The sequence below is a fragment of the Dermacentor albipictus genome, chromosome 6, assembly GCF_038994185.2.
Source record: "Dermacentor albipictus isolate Rhodes 1998 colony chromosome 6, USDA_Dalb.pri_finalv2, whole genome shotgun sequence".
Taxonomy (NCBI): Eukaryota; Metazoa; Arthropoda; class Arachnida; order Ixodida; family Ixodidae; genus Dermacentor; species Dermacentor albipictus.
This window is the reverse complement of record NC_091826.1, coordinates 38,854,658-38,873,694: the sequence shown is the minus strand read 5'-3', so window position 1 is coordinate 38,873,694 and position 19,037 is coordinate 38,854,658. Positions and strand designations below refer to the sequence as shown.

Here is a 19,037-nt window from a genome sequence, read left to right as displayed (position 1 = left end):
TACATCTATTTGCTTCTCTGCATAGTACAGAACAACATACGCTGTAACGTGCGGGCAGTTTAAAAAAACACAGCCGGTCGTCGTACTTTTAGATAACAGAGCCTCAAAAACCACAGCGGCATTTACAGATAGCCACGTTTATTTAGATGCACCTAACACTCATTCAAACAATAAAAAGGATCGCCGTAGGCGACAGTATTCGAAGGAACAAGGCTGTCACTTTTCGAAGACGACGTTTCGCCGCGTGGTGTGCGTGACGTCGTCACACCACTTTTCCAAGCGCGTGCTTGAGCCATGCTCCTGGCGTTGCTTCTGTCCCGTCGTTCGAACCTTGTCGCTGGGTGAAACCTTCGCCCTGGGATCAATACAGCGTCACGAAACGAAACTCGTCGATTGGTAAGCCGTCGTTTTCAACGTTTTCACAGACTAGACACGACGCTGAGACTTGGAACGATTCTGCTTTGTGCAGCGCGAATCCACTTCGGCTTCGCCCAGGGACAAGGCGCCAGGATCGCAAGGACAAGGGGCCTGTGAATTCCCGGACCATGCATCAGAGTCACGGCACTTGGATTATGACTGCGTTTGCAGCTTTCGCCTTCGAACGGTTTTGCGTGTCTTGGACCCAGCGAGGTGTGAACTCGGACCACGTGGTGCTTGTATGAGACATACAAGACGAGACCTCCGGTCATATTATACAAGCCACTCTGATAAGCTATGTCTATTGCCCTTGATATCTGCCCATTGTGCTTTGTATTGGTTGTCTGTGCTAGAATAACGCGATATACGTTGTTTGTTGCAGATTGCATCGAGCGGGCTTGTGAATCCATCGTCGGTCTTTGTATGTGTTCCCAGAAGTAGCGTGACGATGACACACTTTTTCCTGCGATTTATCAAGCTGAGTGAGCTGCGTGCTTGGAATACTGCTATATTCGAAATCGATGCCTCGTTATAACGCTTTAGCAGGGCCGCTCAACGCAGTAGGAAATTTTAATCTACAGTCAAAATCGTTTATATCGAAGTGCTTAGGGCCTCCGAAATCATTCTTTATACAGGTCACTTCGTCGTAAAGGTCGAGGACCGCACAGCTCAGAATACAACCGGGACAGAATTATTCATTCGTTATACAGGTAAATTCGTTGTAGAGGGGCTCGACTGTATACCCTAATCCTGATGTTTGATACAATGGTTGGTTCGATTGCGAGACATGATTTCAAATATTACACTTATTTTGATAAATCTTTCTTAGCGAAAATTTTCACGGGACAATATACTTTTGTTTTACCTTTCAGGCGATAAGGAATTCTCGGATGTGCGGTGGATTGTGGGGAACCCTCCACCAACTTCACGTGACATGACCTTCCTGGAAGGGGGATTGGTTCTTCGTGAACCTCTCATACCTGCCATGGACTGGAATTTTCACTTGCGTGTTGAAACTGTTAGATTGTGCTGCATATGATTACATTGTGCATTGCCTGTTGAGTGCAAGTTAGGGGTTACAGTTGTATGCATACTTTAACGAGCCTACTGCACTGCTGATGACATTGTTGCAACTGTTGTTATTCTCATGACGTCTCCACATAACGCGTAGCTCGAGTGCAAACTAACGCGGTACTATATCAGCTCTTCTGAGTTCTGTGTACTTTATTGCAGTCCAACATAAGTGATCGCTTTCTGACGTACTTCCTGAATCGCTTATTCGTTCGCCTTTTCGCTGAAGTTGTACGTGCGCCACTTCTGAACTGGGAACTGGGAACTTCTCACTCACTCACTCACTCACTCACTCACTCACTCACTCACTCACTCACTCACTCACTCACTCACTCACTCACTCACTCACTCACTCACTCACTCACTCACTCACTCACTCACTCACTCACTCACTCACTCACTCACTCACTCACTCACTCACTCACTCACTCACTCACTCACTCACTCACTCGTGGATTCATTAGAGTTTTAGATTAGGGGACGCAAGCGGCTTGCGTACGCAAGAGCAAGGGGCGACGGTACTGCGCATGCACGGACCCAGACGTGGAGATCTGCGCATGCGCAGTACGGTGGCCCCTAGTTCTTGCGTATGCAAGCCGCTTCAGTCCCCTGATCTAAAGCTCTCTCTCTTTCTCTCTCTCTCTATTGTAAAACTTCCTCTTGCCTTCTCACTCACCCGTCTTTCTCGTCCACTCATCTTGCACATTCACACACTCACAGTCCAGCGAGTTGAAACAGATGCATCTCGCTGAAATCAATGCACACTTCACAAAAGGAGTCGTAAAGGAAACGCTGTGTGTATGTATGCATGTGCGTGTGTGTGTGCGTATGTGTGTTGTGTGCGTGTGTATCTTTCGGCGCCCCTTGTGTAACTTTCGCAGCTTCCACAAAGATGAGCATTCACTCGCGCCACAATCTCTCTCTTTCTCTCTCTCTCTCTAATGTCGGTACAGCAGGGTACGGATGCCACCACCTGACGCCGAGCGAGTCCCTCGAGTTCCTGACCAGCAGCCCGGCCGAGTTCCAATTCCCGCCGTACGCGGAAGCGGCGGACGCGCACGAATCCCCCGCGCAGCACTCCGCCCGCGGTCCCGACCGCCTGCGTTGCCAGCAGTGCGGCGAGGTGTTCCAGCGCCGCCAGGACCTGTCGGCGCACCAGCGCTTGCGGCACCCCTCTGGCAACAACGGCGGTGGCGGTGGCAGCGATCGCTTCGAGTGCAGCTTCTGCGGCGCCAAGTTTTCGCAGCGGGGCCACCTGAGCAAGCACCGACTCACGCATACGGGCGAGCGACCGTACGCCTGCCCCATCTGCCAGCGCCGGTTCACCCAGAAGACGCACATGGTCGAGCACATCCGCATACACACGGGGGAGAGACCGTACAGGTTTGGTCGACACCCTAGCTCTCTGTGATGCATGAACGATCCTTGCATGTACACGTTGCATCCCAAACGCATGTCGCGCAACCGAGGAATTCGACTCGCAACGTGGAAACAAAACGGATATGAACTGTAGTCCTAAATATGGGGGGCTCGGCGCCGTGTGCGTTCTAGGTTCCTATAGTCCGGACATTGTCTGTCGAGAATGCGCCGTCATGCTGATAACGCGCATGCCGTTCGTGAATTGGAAGCACCGGGCTTGCAGTGTTAAAGAAAGGAAATGGGAAATGCAGACAAGGCGGATGACGATTATCGTTGCGCGGCAAGGTATACGACCCAAAGGGCGTAAATTTCTTTAAAGGTGTATCGTGTGCCACGCTCTAAAACAAAATTACACCCTTTGGGTCGTATCTTGCCACACAACAATAAACGTCGTCTGTCTTGCCCGCATTTCCTTTCTTTAACGCTGCGAGCCCGGTACTTTCCAGTAACGAACGGCATGCGCGTTATCACCATGACATAGCATTCCCGATGGGAAAGTAGCGGGCGCGGCGTTTTCAAGAAAGGAAACGCAAGCAAGGCATGCAGACGACGACTATTGTTACGTGGCATATATACACCCCAAAGGGTGTACCTTTTATCTAACACTCTCAGAAAAATGTACACCCTTTGGGGCTTATCTTGTCCCACAACGTTAACTGTCATCTGTCTTGCCCGCGTTTCCTTTCTTTAACGCTGTGAGCACGGTACCTCCCAGTCACGAACGGCACGCGCGTTATCAGTGTGACGCAGCATTCTCGACAGGAAAGTAGCGAGCGCCGAGTTTTCAAGAAAGGAAACGCAAGCTAGGCAGATGACAATTATCGTTGTGGGACAAATATACACCCCACAGGGTGCAACCGTTTTAAAAGTGAAGAGTGCAGATAATGTTACCCAAGCTTTTTAACAACGCAGTGCGATATGCAATTATAAGACCTCCGAGTGCTCGGTCGTCGGAGATCTGCCGACCGAACACTGCAGCTCTTAAAAGTGTATCTTGCGTCGTGTTTTTGCCCCCCCCCCCTTTCTCTCTCTCTCTCTCTCATTTTTTTTTTGTTGAATCGCTCGGATAACTTTAGCGAATTGCGCCTTACTGTCAAATTCGCCTGTTCGTCAGCTCTAATCCTGATTGGCTCACAGGGATGCTACGTCGTACTCTCTATTGGCTTAAAACTCCAAGATGGAGGAATTTGACGCTGCGAACCAGTGCACACGCGTTTGTGCCTAGCTGTTGCTCCCTTCACGACTGATCGACGTGGTGGTAGCGATGATAGTGGTGTACTGCTCTGCTCGTATATTTGTATACACACGACACTATGAAGATGGTAACCATACACAGGGTGTTTCACTTAACTTGAACCAACGATAAAAAAAAAGAAGTGGTTAACCGCAGCCGAATGAAACCAACGATACATATGGTTTGTCGTTATGTGGCGCTTCTTAGAGTATGTTTTTATATCACACTTAATTAGTTAATTAACTAAGACGAATTATGCAAACTCTTTAATATTCACTTTAGGGCCAAGTGCTTTTCGTTGCGTTGTAGAGGGGGTTCTGAAACGACCGATCCAAATTTTGTGACGACGTTCTTAGAGAGCTTTAAAGCGAAAGCTTTACTGGCCGCGAACTTGCGATTTCGCCGTGGCGGTGCTTCGAGGAGGCACATGACGTCACAACGCGCACCTCGCCGCGGATATATATATATATCTCACTCCCTAGTCACTAGTGCGCATGCGCCACTAGTAGCACTGAGCCGCAGGTGTTCCGCCGCTGCGCAGCGCCGCGCCTTTCCGCTGCCACCGTTAACGTCACACCGCGTTCCTCGTCGTCGCGCTCGCCTCCGCTTTCTTCGCCAGCTGCGTCGCATGCCTGATAACATGTCGGAGGATTGAAAAGGAGAGCTCGCCTGCGCCGCAACTACAGTTGAGGCGGCAGTATGGACGGCGACAATTCTGATAAGCAGGAGGAGGCCTGGAATCGACATCGGAACGAGACGAAGAGGAAACGAATCGCCCAGGAAACAGACGAACAGCGCGTCGAACGACTGGTTAAACGCCGTAACATAGCTAGACAACCAAACTAACCTGGGCTTGCAATCAAGATTAACAAGGCTAACCATGCTATGCCGTAGCTTTCGCTGCGTATAGCCTGACATAGCCGAGCTAAGCCACTGCCAATTTTTAGTTTAGGGGGCGCAAGTGGCTTGCGTACGCAAGAACTATAGGGGCGACGGTACGGTGCATGCGCAGACCCGGACATAGGGTTCTGCGCATGCGCAGTACCGTGCCACTAGTTGTAGCGTACGCAAGCCGCTTGCGTCCCCTAAGTTAAAGCTCTCTACTCTCAGGAGCAATGCGAGCGGGAACGCGTGGCAAATAGCCTCGAACCCGACGTGGGGCAATTCGCGGCGGCCGCTGTCGGAAACAAAAGTGGAAAGGGCGCCGCTGTTCCGCTAACTGTTTACACTCCCACCTCGCTATATAGCGTTGCTATACGAAACGGCAGCTGATTGTCACCGGCCGCTAGCGATAGGTTTGTTCGATTCAGAAAAAGGTGCACGGCACCAGAAACGAAAAGGTGCAAGGGGTGCCAGTTATGGTGTGCCGGGCTGCACCCACTCACTGCAAGGTTCAAGGGTGCACTGCACCGCAGCCGCACCTTGCCTTGCACGCCGTTCAATCGAGCACGTGTGTGCAGGGTGCACTGCTGCACCTTGGGGGATCGAGGGTCTAGGTGCAGTGCACCGTGAATAGGTGCAGAAGGTGCAGAGAAATTTGGCTGAATCGAATAGGCCTGATTATACGAGTTCATGTCAGTGCGTGCAGCCACATCCAATGACCCATCAGGCTACTTAACTACTGAGAGATCGGCCGTGACGTAGCCTGCCGTGATACACAAGATTGTCTTATATCAAGATGGTGTCGGCTGAGCATTGATACGCCTGTTTTATTTTTCGCGGAATATGTTTATAAATTAGACCACGGCTGTCCGTGCCTTCAGCAGTCATCTGTGCTTCAGTGCCTAACGATGTCGCGAGTGGCTTTGAATAATCAGGAAGAAATCGTCGAATTGTCAAAGTTACACGGAGCGCAACATTGCCGCCTTGACGGGCTGCCAGTCGAAGACCGCCAGCAGGATAGTCCAACCATGCCGAGATGAAGGACGCAAGAGGCCACCACGCGCCATGTCGATGGACCAAGACCTACAAATTGTTGTGCAGTCAGTGAGAAGCCATTCGAAAATGCGAAGGACATGCACAGTACTCTCGACCTGGCAAATGTGAGTGACGTCACGGTATGACGAAGGTTAAGGGAAGCCGCATTCCGAAGTTGCATCGCCGCTCAGAAACCCCTTCTCACAGCTGCCAACCAGGGGCGTAGCCAGGGGGGGGGCTTATGGGGCTTCAGCCCCCCCCGAAATTTTTTCGTGCTGTCCATACACCGCCGACCAAAGCGACCCCAGGCGCCGGAAATCACTCTGGATTTTGTCTAGACTGTCTTTTTTACGCTCAAAAAGACATTTAACCGCGAAGATTGCAAACTCCGGCTGGATTTCGTGGCAACGCCCATACACCGGGAGTCACATAACGCCAAGCAGTCCCATCCGAGCACAAAGTTTCAAGGGCGCTTTGATGGTGAGCGGGCTCGCCGCGGCATCTCACTGAGGCCACGGAATCTATGGAGCGCATGGATATCAACTGCGAAACTTTATGGGTATAAATCTCATAAGCTCTTGATGTGAAAGGTGCATTGACATTTCCAAAGCTGTGCTTTAGATTTTCAATTACGGAACTTTGTGGGTTTAATGCTGTTATAAATATTTGACGCCAGAGGTCCATTGACTTTTCTAAAGTCTTACATCGGAACATACAACGAGAGAAGCCAAATCAACGCACTAGCAGACGAGTTGACAAAGCAGGCAGCGAGGTCCAATGAGACGAAGCGTTGGGGTGGTTCATTTGTGCCGTCATGTCACATAAAAAAATATCAACATTTTTTTTTAACCTACGCCAGAACATCCATGTCAAGACACTAAAGCCAGCCAAAGTAACTACGTTCTTATTTATTTTTTCTACTTTGACTTTTATTCGCGAGGACACATCATTGAGCCTCTTCATTTTTTTTTCTTTTTTTTTCTTTTTTGTTCTCGCTACCCTACCCGCGGGCTGCCAGAGCCAGCCAGAACGCATACGTTTTTCTCGTATGGCCCCGACCACCGTGCGGTGCACTTCGGTGCGCGTTCGGTTTGCTCTGGCCGAGTGGATTTTCACCGGACAGAGTTTTGGACGCTTTCTGGCCAGCAGACGAGAAAAAAAAAAACAATGGTCGCTCGCCGCCATCATTGTGGGGACTCGAAGGATTGCACCGCATTCCTTGAGCGGAACCTTTCCGGAAAGTCTTGTTTCGCCGCTGTAGGATACTGAGCAGTGTGCGTATGGTTCTCAGTGGACCAAGCGTCTCAAGTTTTCTTCGGTATTCCTTCCGTAGCCCCATTAAGTGCCCGAAGTAGGCATTAGATTCTGGCCAACATACTTTCCTATACGTTTTTTTTTTCATTTCGGTGCCTCCGCCTCACAGAAAAAAAAAATACATTGTTGCGGCGCAGCGAATTGTCGCATGGTGAAAGTTCGATTTTGATATTTCTTTTGCGGAAAGTAATGGGCGACGGGACGCTTCAGTTGCCGGATACGTTTATTATATTATTGCGAAAGCAATTATATGGACACTCCAGGCGCATTCCTGCCATCGCCCTGATGTTTCGTATAAAGTCCAAGGGTGATAACATCGTGACCACGCGCTGCATGCTGTATGTGCGAGTGAAAGCGTAGGAGGGGAGGTGGAATGGGTGAGCCGACGATGGTGGCTCAGTCTTGTGTGCGCAAAGAAGAAAAGCGGGGAGCAAGCGCGCCGCCTTCCGTCGCGCGCAATACATCGGGGGGAGTGGATGGAAAGGGGGCGGAATCTAGGATTCTGTGAATCTATGATTGTGCAACATGTTTATTTGCCTTGTTTGACGCATTATATACAGTTACTTCTTCTTACATACATAGACTCATTGGAGACTTATACGTATACTTAAATATCTTGTTGCGAGTTTTTGTGTATACATGCAGTGAACTTTGTTTCCAGTGATACTTTTTTGTCCTTTATCAAGCCGTATTTTCGCATTTGCATATCCCATTGTATCTTTGCATTTCTAATGTACGAGGGCGAGTCAAATGAAAGTGAGCCTACCCTAACCACGCAATAATGGTTCGGCTCATTATCTGCGAGGCATGGGCGTAGGAGAACGGCATGTCTCATTTACAAAAGTGACACGCAGGTGTGAAGATAAATGTTCTTTGATGCTCTCATACACTGGGTTGAATATGGTTGCGTCACATAATGGACACTTCAAAAGCTGAACAGCTCGGTGTCGCGAAGTTTTTGACAGCTCAAGGTGTTTCCAAAACAGAAATTAATCACCATATGACTGCCGTGTACGTTGAACACTGCATTTCATTGACCACTGTGAAGCGTTGGAGCAAACGGTTCAAAGGACGTTGCAAAGACATTCCAAGACCGGGCCAAAACCATCGTCCAATCACCCCCCACACAATTTCAAAGGTTCATGAGCTGCTGAAACAAGAACGGAGGATAAGCATCGATGAACTGGCAGACCGTCTGAACATCAGTCACGGTTCGGTTCACGCCATAATTCATGAGCTTCTCGGTTATCGGCCCTTTGGTGCGCAATGGATCCCCAAGATTTTTATCCATCGCGAGAAGACGGAGAAGTTTCGCGCTGCCTTGACTCATCTGATCGGGTATCACAATGAGCATGACGACTTCTTGTTTGCAACTGTGATCGGGGACGAACCTTGGTGCCACTACTACGAGCCTGAAACACGACGGCAAAGCTTACAGCGGAAACATTCGAATTTACCACGCCCAAAGAACGTAAAGGCCATCATTTCCGCTGGAAAGGTGTTGTTGACTTTTTTTTTTCGATCGACAGGGTCCATTACTGGTAGAATTTGCTAAATCTTGAGAGGCTATCAATTGTTTCCGAAACGCCAGAACGGCAACGTGTCGCAATCAAGAACGAACAACGTAGAAAATTGACGAATAGGGTCATCTTGTTCCAGGACAATGCCTGTCCCCACGTCGCTTATGTGGTTAATGCAAAAGTGGCAAAGTTCAAGTGGGAAATACAGCTCAGACCTGTCACCTTCCGACTTCTACATTTTGGGGCAAACGAAAAAACAGCTCAAGGGAACCAGATACTTTTTGAAGCAGCAACTTGTGCAATCATGAAGCAGCAAATTGTGATATCATTTTTCATTGTTGAGTCACGGAGTTTTAAACTTGATAGTTTCGTTTTCTGGAAATTTTCAATTTTGGCCAATTTTTCGTAAATAATTGACCACCTAAATGAAAAATTCGAAGCCAGTAGTAACGAGAATTAAACTTTTTCTTTTACATGCAACAAACCTCCTGAAATTTGGTGAAGTGGTTATATATATATATATATATATATATATATATATATATATATATATATATATATATATATATATATATATATTGGGCCAGTGGCGTAGCCCCCCCCCCGAACAAAATTTCTGGCTACGCCACTGCTGCCAACAAAACTGCTTGCCTGAAGTTCGCTGTCGATCACCGCAGCTGGAGAGTGGCGCATTGGAAATATGTCATCTTCCCCGACGAATCTACTTTCTCGAGCCGCTGGCACCAGCAGAAAAGAGTTGTGGCGCATGGAGAACACGCGTTCTTGTCCGTAGAAAATGAAGAGCTGGCCGCAAGCGGACACACATCAGTAAACGTGTGGGTGGCTATGCCCTGCTACGGCCTAAGTTCCCTTGAAAGAATCTGTGGGAGATTTACGAGAGCTGCGTATTGCGCATTGCTGGTACACGAGATGATCCCATATGCATTGAATGGTCCACACCCTGACGGGCACTATCTATTCCAACAGGACTTGTCTCCTGTGCTTACAGCGAAGGTCGTGACACGTCTTCTAGATGAACGAGGGGTAATGCGCCTTGGGTGGTGCGCGAAGGGCGCAGATATGAACATAATGGAGCATGTTTGGGAACGTATGAAAGCTAAACTTTGCGCGCTCTCTTTGGACTTTGCGACCGCTGATGAACTGTGGGAAGCTATAGAAGAGTGGAAACGCCTTCAGGGTGACAGCCTTCGTTGAGGCTCTCTACGTGTCCCTGCCAGAAATAATGGAGACCGTCATTCAAGCCAACGGAGCCATTAGCCCACCAAACGCGCAAGGCAAAGCTATAATGCTGATATAATGTGGTACATTTTTTTCATGTGCATTTAGAGTTTTTTACGATGTCGTTAGCGCCTAATAAAAGCTTTCCAACCAGCTGCTGCGCGCAACTTCGTTTACGAGAACCATGATACAGCATAATGTGTATGAAAAAACAACACTGCCTTTTCTTGCGCGTGAACGCTGTTAAAGACGCTATAGTATCAAGCCGGTATCACTGCTAGACGTTCCGTGCGTGTCAGACAGAGAGAGAGAGCTATTTTGCGCAGAACTATAGCCATCGCATTACCACGCTCTGCGTGCGATAACCGCCTTATCATCGCTAGCGGCCCGTGAAACGCATTCGCTTGCCGTCCCGCAGCAACGCTGGCGAGGCGGGAGTGCAGCCAGTTAGCGGAAGAGCGCCCCCCTTTTGTCCTCTGTTTTCGACAGCGCCACCCGCGTATCGAGCTAACTCGGTTTCGAGGCTATTTGCCACGCGTTCCCGTGTTCTCGCTCATATTGCTTGCGATAGTACATACTGCGTGGTGATCCTTTTTTTTTTCGGTGTTTAAAGAAAGCCCGCGAAATACGAAATAAAACTACGAGACTGCGCTCGTGCGCTATCGCATTGCAGCGCCCTCGACCCTGCGTCGAGCCTATCGCTTATCAGGGACGACGGCGCTTCGTTTCCGTGTGGCCACCGCCAGAGATGCTGGCGCACTGTGAAGCCGATGCCTAGAGCCACGGCCGCTCACTTCGCCACGCGGTCCATGCACGGTTCTTTCGCATGAAGCGCGATTGAGGGCACTGCAACACGATAGCGCATAAAGCCCCTTAAACTTCGTAAAGTACTGCCACGCTTTGAAGAATGCCGCCTCCTCCTCGCGCGCTCTGGCCGAGGCCGACGCCGCGTCGCTATTTGCCTAATAGCATCACGTGGGCCCTCGCGCCCTGCATCAGCGCCATTTTTGCTCGAGAAGCGTCTACGGAGTGGTGAGGAGCGCATGTTGGCGCCGTTGCTACGCTCGAGCAATGTAGGCGGCGCCACGGTCGAGGAGGGAGCGTGAAAGAGAGCAGAAACGAGGAGTGAAGGCGGAGGAGGAGAGTGTCACTGTACGAAGTTTAAGGGGATTTAATAGCGCACGATCGTAGTTACGTGGTTTTATTTCATATTTCGCGGGCTTTCCTTAAACGCCGAAAAAAATCGCCGCGTAGCATCTATGCTGCCACAAAAAATTGGATCGGTCGTTTTTGAACCCCCTCTACGACGCAACGAAACGCACTTGGCCTTAAAGTGAATATTTAAATAAGTCGTAATTGATACCAGTTAATTAACTAATTGAGCGAAATATTAAAAAAGAACTATAAAAAGCGACACTTGACGGCAAACTGTATACCGTTGGTTTCATTCGGCTGCGGCTAACCGGATACTTAAAATACTCGCTTTGATTTTCGTGAAATATCCGGTATAGAGGTGGCACTTCAGCGTCAGGCGCCGATATACGCACATGCTGGCGACATCGCTCTGGTTATTCTCTTGGTGAGCCTGTGCGCAACCCAAAATTGAAAGCGTATCTTGCTTACGTTTGCTTCTTCACTCGTAACATGCTTATTACGGTGCTTGAATCCCAAGGCTTCGTCGAGACTGACCACAATTTTTTGTCTACTTTTGGATGCATATTTCGAAATTCCGACTAGATAGACTATGTAAGTGACTGCGCACAGATCATCTTCTTGGGCGCAAACATTTTTTTTTATCACTTCGCGAACTTGGACGGCGCCGATTACTGAGCGCAGCTTCGTTCATTGACTGGCGAGCACAGTGCCCTGAAGAAACGCGTATAGGAGAGTCCTACATTGTACTACGAGGGCCGTTCCGAAAGTAAGTTTCCTCATTTATTTTCACACGAAAACATTATTGTAAAAAAAAAAAGCCATGACATAATGAACCATACACGTACCTAACACTACTTCTCCACGTAGTCGCCACCGACATTGAGACATTAGTCGTAGCGTACGTGCAACCAGCTTAAAGAAACCACTCTGGTAAAACTCGGTGTATACCCTGCGACGCAAGGCCTGAGACAGGACCTCTTCACCACACACGATCTGTAGGCGTTCATGAATGACGGATGCACTATAGCCCCACGTGTCCATTCATACCGTATAACAGCACGCGTTTCCGCTGGCGACCACGTTGTCAGCACACGTCTGTCTGCCATCGTTATTTGTAAACAACCTCCGGCACGCCCGTCTGTTGCTACTCTCTCTTCTTCGGCGCTATGCGCATGCGTCATTACTCCTCCGCTGACGCTCCTTCCATCGTTTAACCTGCAACGGCCGTGGATTCTTATGTAGACTTTGTTTCACCTGGTGCACCACCTTCGCTTTAAAAAAATGACGAAACTTACCTTCGGAATGCTCGTTGTATACAGGAATCATTCATATGCATTCAGGTATAGGCGATGATGTCGCCTGGTGGCAGAATTTTCTTTGAGGAACCACCAAGGAGTTCCATTGAAGCAGTGACCACTTCAGTCGAAAGGTGGCGCTGTCACCCACTTTCTTACATACACGCTAGCGGCGCTACCCACCGCCCCGTTCCAAAGGGGGCGCTCATAACATCCATCCATCCATTACAATGGTCAGAAAATTTGCTTATGGGAATTTATCGTGCGTTTTTTTTCCCTTTTTTCCCTAGGTTGTACATTAGACAGTGCAATAGCAAGAGCTTGGTGGCGCACCCCACCGCCCCGTTCCAAAGGGGACGCTCATAACATCCATCCATCCATTGCAACGGGGTCAGCAAGAGGGTGATATTTGTATTCGTATCAGAAAAAAGCCTGGAGACGACGAGGCCGGAAGCGTAGGGAACGTCCTTCTTCCAGAAACGCCCGGGTTCAAAGTTGATGGGCACGTTAGCTGGTCAGTGACAGAGATAAGCAAAAGGAGAGAGGGAGAGAAGAAACTTTATTATAAAGTGAAAGGATTTATGTGGTTGGGGCCCTCAGTCCAGGGCCCCAATGGCTGTCGCCACCGCTCGTGCTCGTCGTATCAGGGCCAGCCAGATCTGAGGCTCGGAGCGACGGAGGATTGCCTCCCACTGCGCATATGTTGGTCGGGGGGATTGTAGAAGAGGGATATCCTTAGGTGGTTTTTGGCACTCAATCGTGACGTGGAACGTCGTCGGTGGTGCACCGCACCCTGGGCAGGTGGTGGGATATAAGGTTGGCGAGAGTTTGTTGAGAAAGAGGAGGTTCGGATACGAGTTGGTTTGAAGCCGTCTCAGTGATACGGCTTCATCCCGGGAGAAGGATTTGGGAGGAGGGTGATATTGCAAGCGCCCTAGTCTGTAAAAGTCTAGAGTGTCCCGGTATGTGTTGGGCAAATTCTGGGAGGCTTTATATGGGTTGCTCGCCTCACTGCCAGGTGCCCGGCAGGTTAGCTCTCGGGCAGCCGCATGAGCGCGGTCATTACCCGACAGTGAGGCATGAGCAGGTGTCCAAATCAGCCTGATGCGTGGTATTGAGGGATCTGGAATGGCGGGGAGCTTACGTGTGCTGGTGAGAGCGCGATTGGCTTCCTGAGGAATATGACCCCTGAGGTAGGCTCGACATGCGTCTTGTGAGTCTGTAATGATGATGTGGTCGTGGTTTGGGGATCTTTCCATGTGACCGACGATGTGGTTGAAAGCGAGTGCTATGGCCAACGTTTCCCCTGTGAGCGTAGCTTCGGTTTGGACGCTACACGAGGTGACGATATTACCTTGATCGTCCGCCACCACCGACACTTGTCTTTCTTTGTTTCTGGTCGCAAGAGCATAGTGGGCAGCGTCGGTATAATAGACGGTGCCCTCCGGCTGGGCGTTGAGGAGTTTCCGAAGGTATCTAACACGTGCATCCCGGCGACCATTATGATGCTCTGGATGCATATTGCGCGGTATGGGCGCTATGGTGAGTAAGGTTCGGATGTTTGATGGGACTGGGACATGCTCTCGCGTAGAGGGTGAATGCTGTGGGTAGCCCAGCCGTGCGAGCAAATGCCTGCCTGTAGGGGTCAGTCTCAATCGCTCGAGTTGTGCCATTCTGTGCGCTTCGATGTGTTCCTCGACGGTATTGTGTACCCCGAGAGCAAGTAGTCATTCCGTGGAAGCATATACAGGAATTCCGAGTGCTTGTTTGACGGCTCTTCTAATAATTGTGTTTATACGGTTGGTCTGAGAGAGCGTCAGGTTGTGGTATGGGAGGTGATAGGTTAGCCGGCTGATAATGCATGCCTTGACCAACCGCAGCATATCGGCTTCCTTGAGTCCTGAGCGGCGGTTACTAACGCGCCTCATCATACCGATGATTTGCTCGCACTGTCGACCAAGGAGATCTACCGTGAAGTGAGCTTTGGCGTTGGATTGTAGGTGATAACCAAGGATTCGAGATTAGAGTATCGGTGAAAAAAAATTAAAACAGGGGGAGCGATGGAGACGGTATTGTCACAGGCGTAGGTGACTATACGAGACAAAGCAGATATAGGCAGAACGCTAGCTTACTATGGCTGCTCGTAAGTAGATCACAAAGGCAGTGGCGTAGGTAGGTCGTCTACCTACGTAGGTAGGCCCATAGGTCTTCTGTCGCCCCCTAGCTCCCCCACCCCCCGGGTGTAGCCGGCGGAAAGAGGGGTGTCTTCAGACGTATATGACACCCCCCCCCCCCCCCCCCCCTCCACAGGCCCCTTGCACCCGGGGCCCACGGCCACCCGGCACCCCCCCCCCCCCCCCCTATTGCTACGCCCCTGCACAAAGGCTAGGTGAATATTTGTCGCCACTGCCATTCAAATGGGATGTCACTAGCGATCAAAAATAGTTAAAAATATCAAGTCAGGGGAAAGTATCGGTGGAGGAACATTCAAATATAGACGACTTCATTTTTTGATTAATGGGAGCCACAGTCTTGGGCAGTTACAAATTAACATGACTGCCAAACACCAAACGCTCGGCGGCCGTATTTCGATGTAGGCGAAATGCGAAAACACCCGTGTACTTAGATTTCGGTGCACGTTAAAGAACCCCAGGTGGTCGAAATTTCCGGAGTCCTCCACTACGGCGCGCCTCATAATCAGAAAGCGGTTTTGGCGCGTAAAACCCCATAATTTTCTTTTTAAACACCAAACGCATCCGTGGAGCCGTTTTCATGCATACGAATGAACTGCAGCGCCGCTCATTTTGTGGTTATATATCCAGACAGAAAACGGCAGCGTTAACAGTCTGTCGCAGCACTAGCCGCGCACCTCCTTAATATGCATAAGACGTGTAAGGCTTCTGTATTGCCGGTCTCTTCAACGGCCCGAACGCAGGTGCGACGAGTGCCAGGCGACGTTCACTCAGAAGACGCACCTGGTGGGCCACCAGAGAACGCACACCGGCGAGCGGCCCTTCAAGTGCACCGGCTGCGGCAAGGCCTTCTCGACCAGCAGCTCCCTCAGCAGGCACCGCCTGGTCGCCCGCTGCAACCAGCGGGCCGAGCAGGAACCGAAGTGACCGGCCCTGGGTGCACGCGCACTCCCGTCCCAATGAGTGCCGCTCATTTACACTGGACTCCAGTGTGCGGCGCGCGCCCACAGCTGCTAGCGCCACCTGGGCACGTGTGTTTGCTTAACCGTGGTGTACGCGCTCTTTGCGAAGTGCTCGCTTTCCTGGTCAGTACGTGGGATGAAGCCGGTCGAGCACCCAACGAGAAAGCGGTGCACGCGGATTCTAGAACGTGCTCGTATTTCGTGGCTCGCCGACGCAGCTACGGCACAAGTAACTTTGAACCTAAGTTTAGTGGTTGACCGTGAGGAACGTGGTCTTCACGTTGATGCTTCTTTTCTGTCATGTTCAAGCCCACCATTTTTCTTGCGTTAATAGGGTCCCTTGTGTTGCAAGTGATAACAGCGCATTGTGTGCAGAATGGAGAATGCGTGGGCTTCTAGGTAGGCTTTTTGTCAGTGTCGTGAATCGTCGACGTCACTATACGACAACCGCCACCCCGAAAAGCAGTTTGGCTGACTGTGAGAAAAATCAGTCGGCCAATCAATCTTCATGGTGATGGGCCTTTTTTTTTTACTACTGCCCCGCTCGCCTGTTTCTGTACCTCTTGCGATACACAACTTGTCTAGTGACGCAAGCACATTGTCTGCACAAAGCACAATGAGTTGGATTTCTTGGGACAGACATACTTGCTGTCACTTTTGAGCTTCGTGTGCACAGCGTCCGTTGAACACTGCGGAAATCGGGGTTTAATGCGACAAACGCTGCTATGTATCTTGATTTCATGGCCTCATGACCGCGATTAATTTTCTCCACCGCTTGTATTTTCGAACCGTGGCTTTCTTTTTTCTTTTAATGAAGAGTCTGTATAGTGCTGTCATGTGAAACGCGTATGTGGAGGCCTTGGGTGGAAAACGTGTATAGGGTGTACTTTAATTGAAACGTGAGGCCCGAGCATAACATTCTGCGACCAATGTTCTACCATTGCTGCTGCTGGTGATGAAAATGACTTCACTGCGTCGCAAATGTGCGACGTCTTTCTCTTCTGTTCTTGCACCAGTGCACTCTAGCTAGACCTGTGTCGTCGCTTCGTGGAACGCAGGAAGTGTGAACTTTGAGAACACAAATTTGCTGTGACCTTTGGACATTTGTGCCTAGCGTTAGCTAAGCGCTGCAACCATTGCATCAAAAACTGCGTTGGCTGACAAGAGATAACGACTTTAGAGCCGCTGCGATTTTTCTCTGCCCTTGCAGAAACAAGTGATTTTTTTCTAAAGATACTGTTAAAAACTGCACAATACTATTTCTTGGAATGCAGACAGTAGAAGGTGACAATTTTTGTTTTGGTCAGTTTGCAGCAAATTCTAAGACGTGACCTTCGTGATCGCACTGAAAACAGCAACTTTGGCGAAGTGCAGGGGTGGATTTCAAGGAACGGCTTTCCTGCAAACTGCTTCGAGTTTGTTGCCGTGAACGAAACCATTCTTCCATTATTTTCGACAATATGTCGTCACACAACCGCGTAACCACTGTATAGAGATAGCGGACGGCCATGTTTGTTGGGAAGGGGTTGCAGTGGAGTTTGAAAGTTGTGTGCCTTGGGTGTGTTTATTAAACATTAAAAAAAAGAACAATTGTGGGGTCTTACGTTTCAAACCCACGATCTGATTGCGAAGCACGCCTTAGTTGGGGGGGGGGGGGGGGGAAGGGCACTTCGGATTAATTTAGCCCACCTGGGGTTCCTTAACGTGCACTAAAATCACGGTAGAAGAGCTTCCGCATTTCGCTCTCCATCGAAATGCGGCCGCTTCGGTCCGGATTTGATCCCGCGACCTCGTGCTTAGCAGCGCAACACCATATGTGCACTACGCAACTACATTGGGTTAAACGCTTTCTTTTAGGAGGCGCCTGTAGCCGCATATACGCGAATGACTGGAACGAATCAAATACCGCAGTGACACTTTGTACTTCACCTGGGTTCCCAATTCCTGGCCAATTCTTATTTGTGGGTATGCGCCAGAACCTTTAAGTTTATCATACTCTTCTCCATATTCTTCTTGCCAGAGGTTCAAAGCTGAACAAGCCTGGTATTAGTTCTGGGCAAGAAGACCGCTTGATAACATCGAGCGTCAGTCTGTTCCTTCTCATGGCGCCTGTGAAATGATAGAAATGGCAAAGTTGGGCTTCTTCGCGCAGAGTCTATTAATGCGACAAAGCCAGCTTTCAGAAGCAGTTTTATATGCCAAACAACTGATGAAGGCGTGCACGGCACACGATACGGTTGGCAGAAAGCAAATTCTGTGGTATTGGAAGAAATTCTGAGCTACGAGAGATGGATCCGGCCGATGGGCGGCCTAGTGGACCGTTGAGTAGCCTTCGGGCATCTCCTGGCGTTTGCCGGGGAATCCGGGCGTTTACACCCGTTGTGCATCTGGCACCTCGCATCGTGGCTTCTACTTTCGACAGACTTTATCCCTTTTCTTATGCTTCGTATTATGCCAAAGTGCCATCTACAAAATAAGACATTTATTCAATCAGTCAATATGACGAGCTTAGTTAACGTTTTCCTTTTTAACTTTTAAAGTTAGTTTGTCCTTTGGCAAAAAAAAAAAACCGTTACACGTTATTCTCGGCCCCTGTCTCTCGCGTAATGTTCTAAAAATGGGCGGAAATGTGGTCTACAAGTCCAGTTGAGCACGTGTACGGCGGCTGGCTTGAGTGAAGACCTAGACGGCGCAGAGGTGTTAAGCCTGTGGCATGTCCGTAGAAGATGGTGAAGGCGTGCCTCCAGCACTGAGGCACGTTCCAACCTGCTCCAAATGGATTACCTGAGCACGTGGACATCACTTACACTACAAAGCGTAACGTCCAGGCAAAAGAAAAGAAAGAAAGAAAGATCGCAGGATAATTCCTTGATATTTCTGTGTACGAGACACGTTGCAATTACGAAGTTGGACATATTGAACTAACAGCGCACACATACGAAACTTGCGGAGGACAATAACATGGGTGCGGACTGTCAAATGGTGGTTATAATGACAAGGATATGTACAGGAAAAAGGCGGTAAGCCACAAATGTAGCCAACGTCGAAAAACACACACACACAAGACTGCCAATTACGAGGCACCAAATGAAGTTAGGCTGCCGTTAACTATCAAAAACTGCATCTAGTGGGCAAACTGAAGGCACTTGCGAACAAAGCAAGAACAAAAATGAGGTAAGGATTACAGACATCTGTAAACAACTAATAACCAAAAATACAACAAGAACAAAAGTTGAGGTCACATTGGTAAAAAAAAAAAAGAGGCGTGGTGAGTGAGAATCTCCGTAAGAACTAAGAATATG

The 19,037-nt window shown here is 49.5% G+C and overlaps 1 protein-coding gene across 1 annotated transcript; it reads left to right on the top strand.

Moving 5' to 3' along the window:
- The first annotated feature begins 249 nt into the window (after positions 1–249).
- On the top strand, positions 250–17,309 carry LOC135914569 (zinc finger protein 22-like). The gene is made up of 4 exons (XM_065447480.2): positions 250–396; positions 470–630; positions 2,442–2,871; positions 15,517–17,309. The coding sequence occupies exons 2-4, from the start codon at positions 546–548 to the stop codon at positions 15,698–15,700; spliced, it is 699 nt and encodes a 232-aa protein (XP_065303552.1). The 5' UTR covers positions 250–396; positions 470–545; the 3' UTR covers positions 15,701–17,309.
- The last annotated feature ends 1,728 nt before the right edge of the window (positions 17,310–19,037 follow it).

Excerpts from the sequence above, each read along its gene's own strand:
- LOC135914569 (XM_065447480.2), top strand. The coding sequence starts at position 546 with ATGCATCAGAGTCACGGCACTTGGATTATGACTGCGTTTGCAGCTTTC. Across the intron at positions 631-2,441 it reads CGTGTCTTGGACCCAGCGAG|CAGGGTACGGATGCCACCAC; the intron begins GTGTGAACTCGG and ends ATGTCGGTACAG. Across the intron at positions 2,872-15,516 it reads ACGGGGGAGAGACCGTACAG|GTGCGACGAGTGCCAGGCGA; the intron begins GTTTGGTCGACA and ends GCCCGAACGCAG.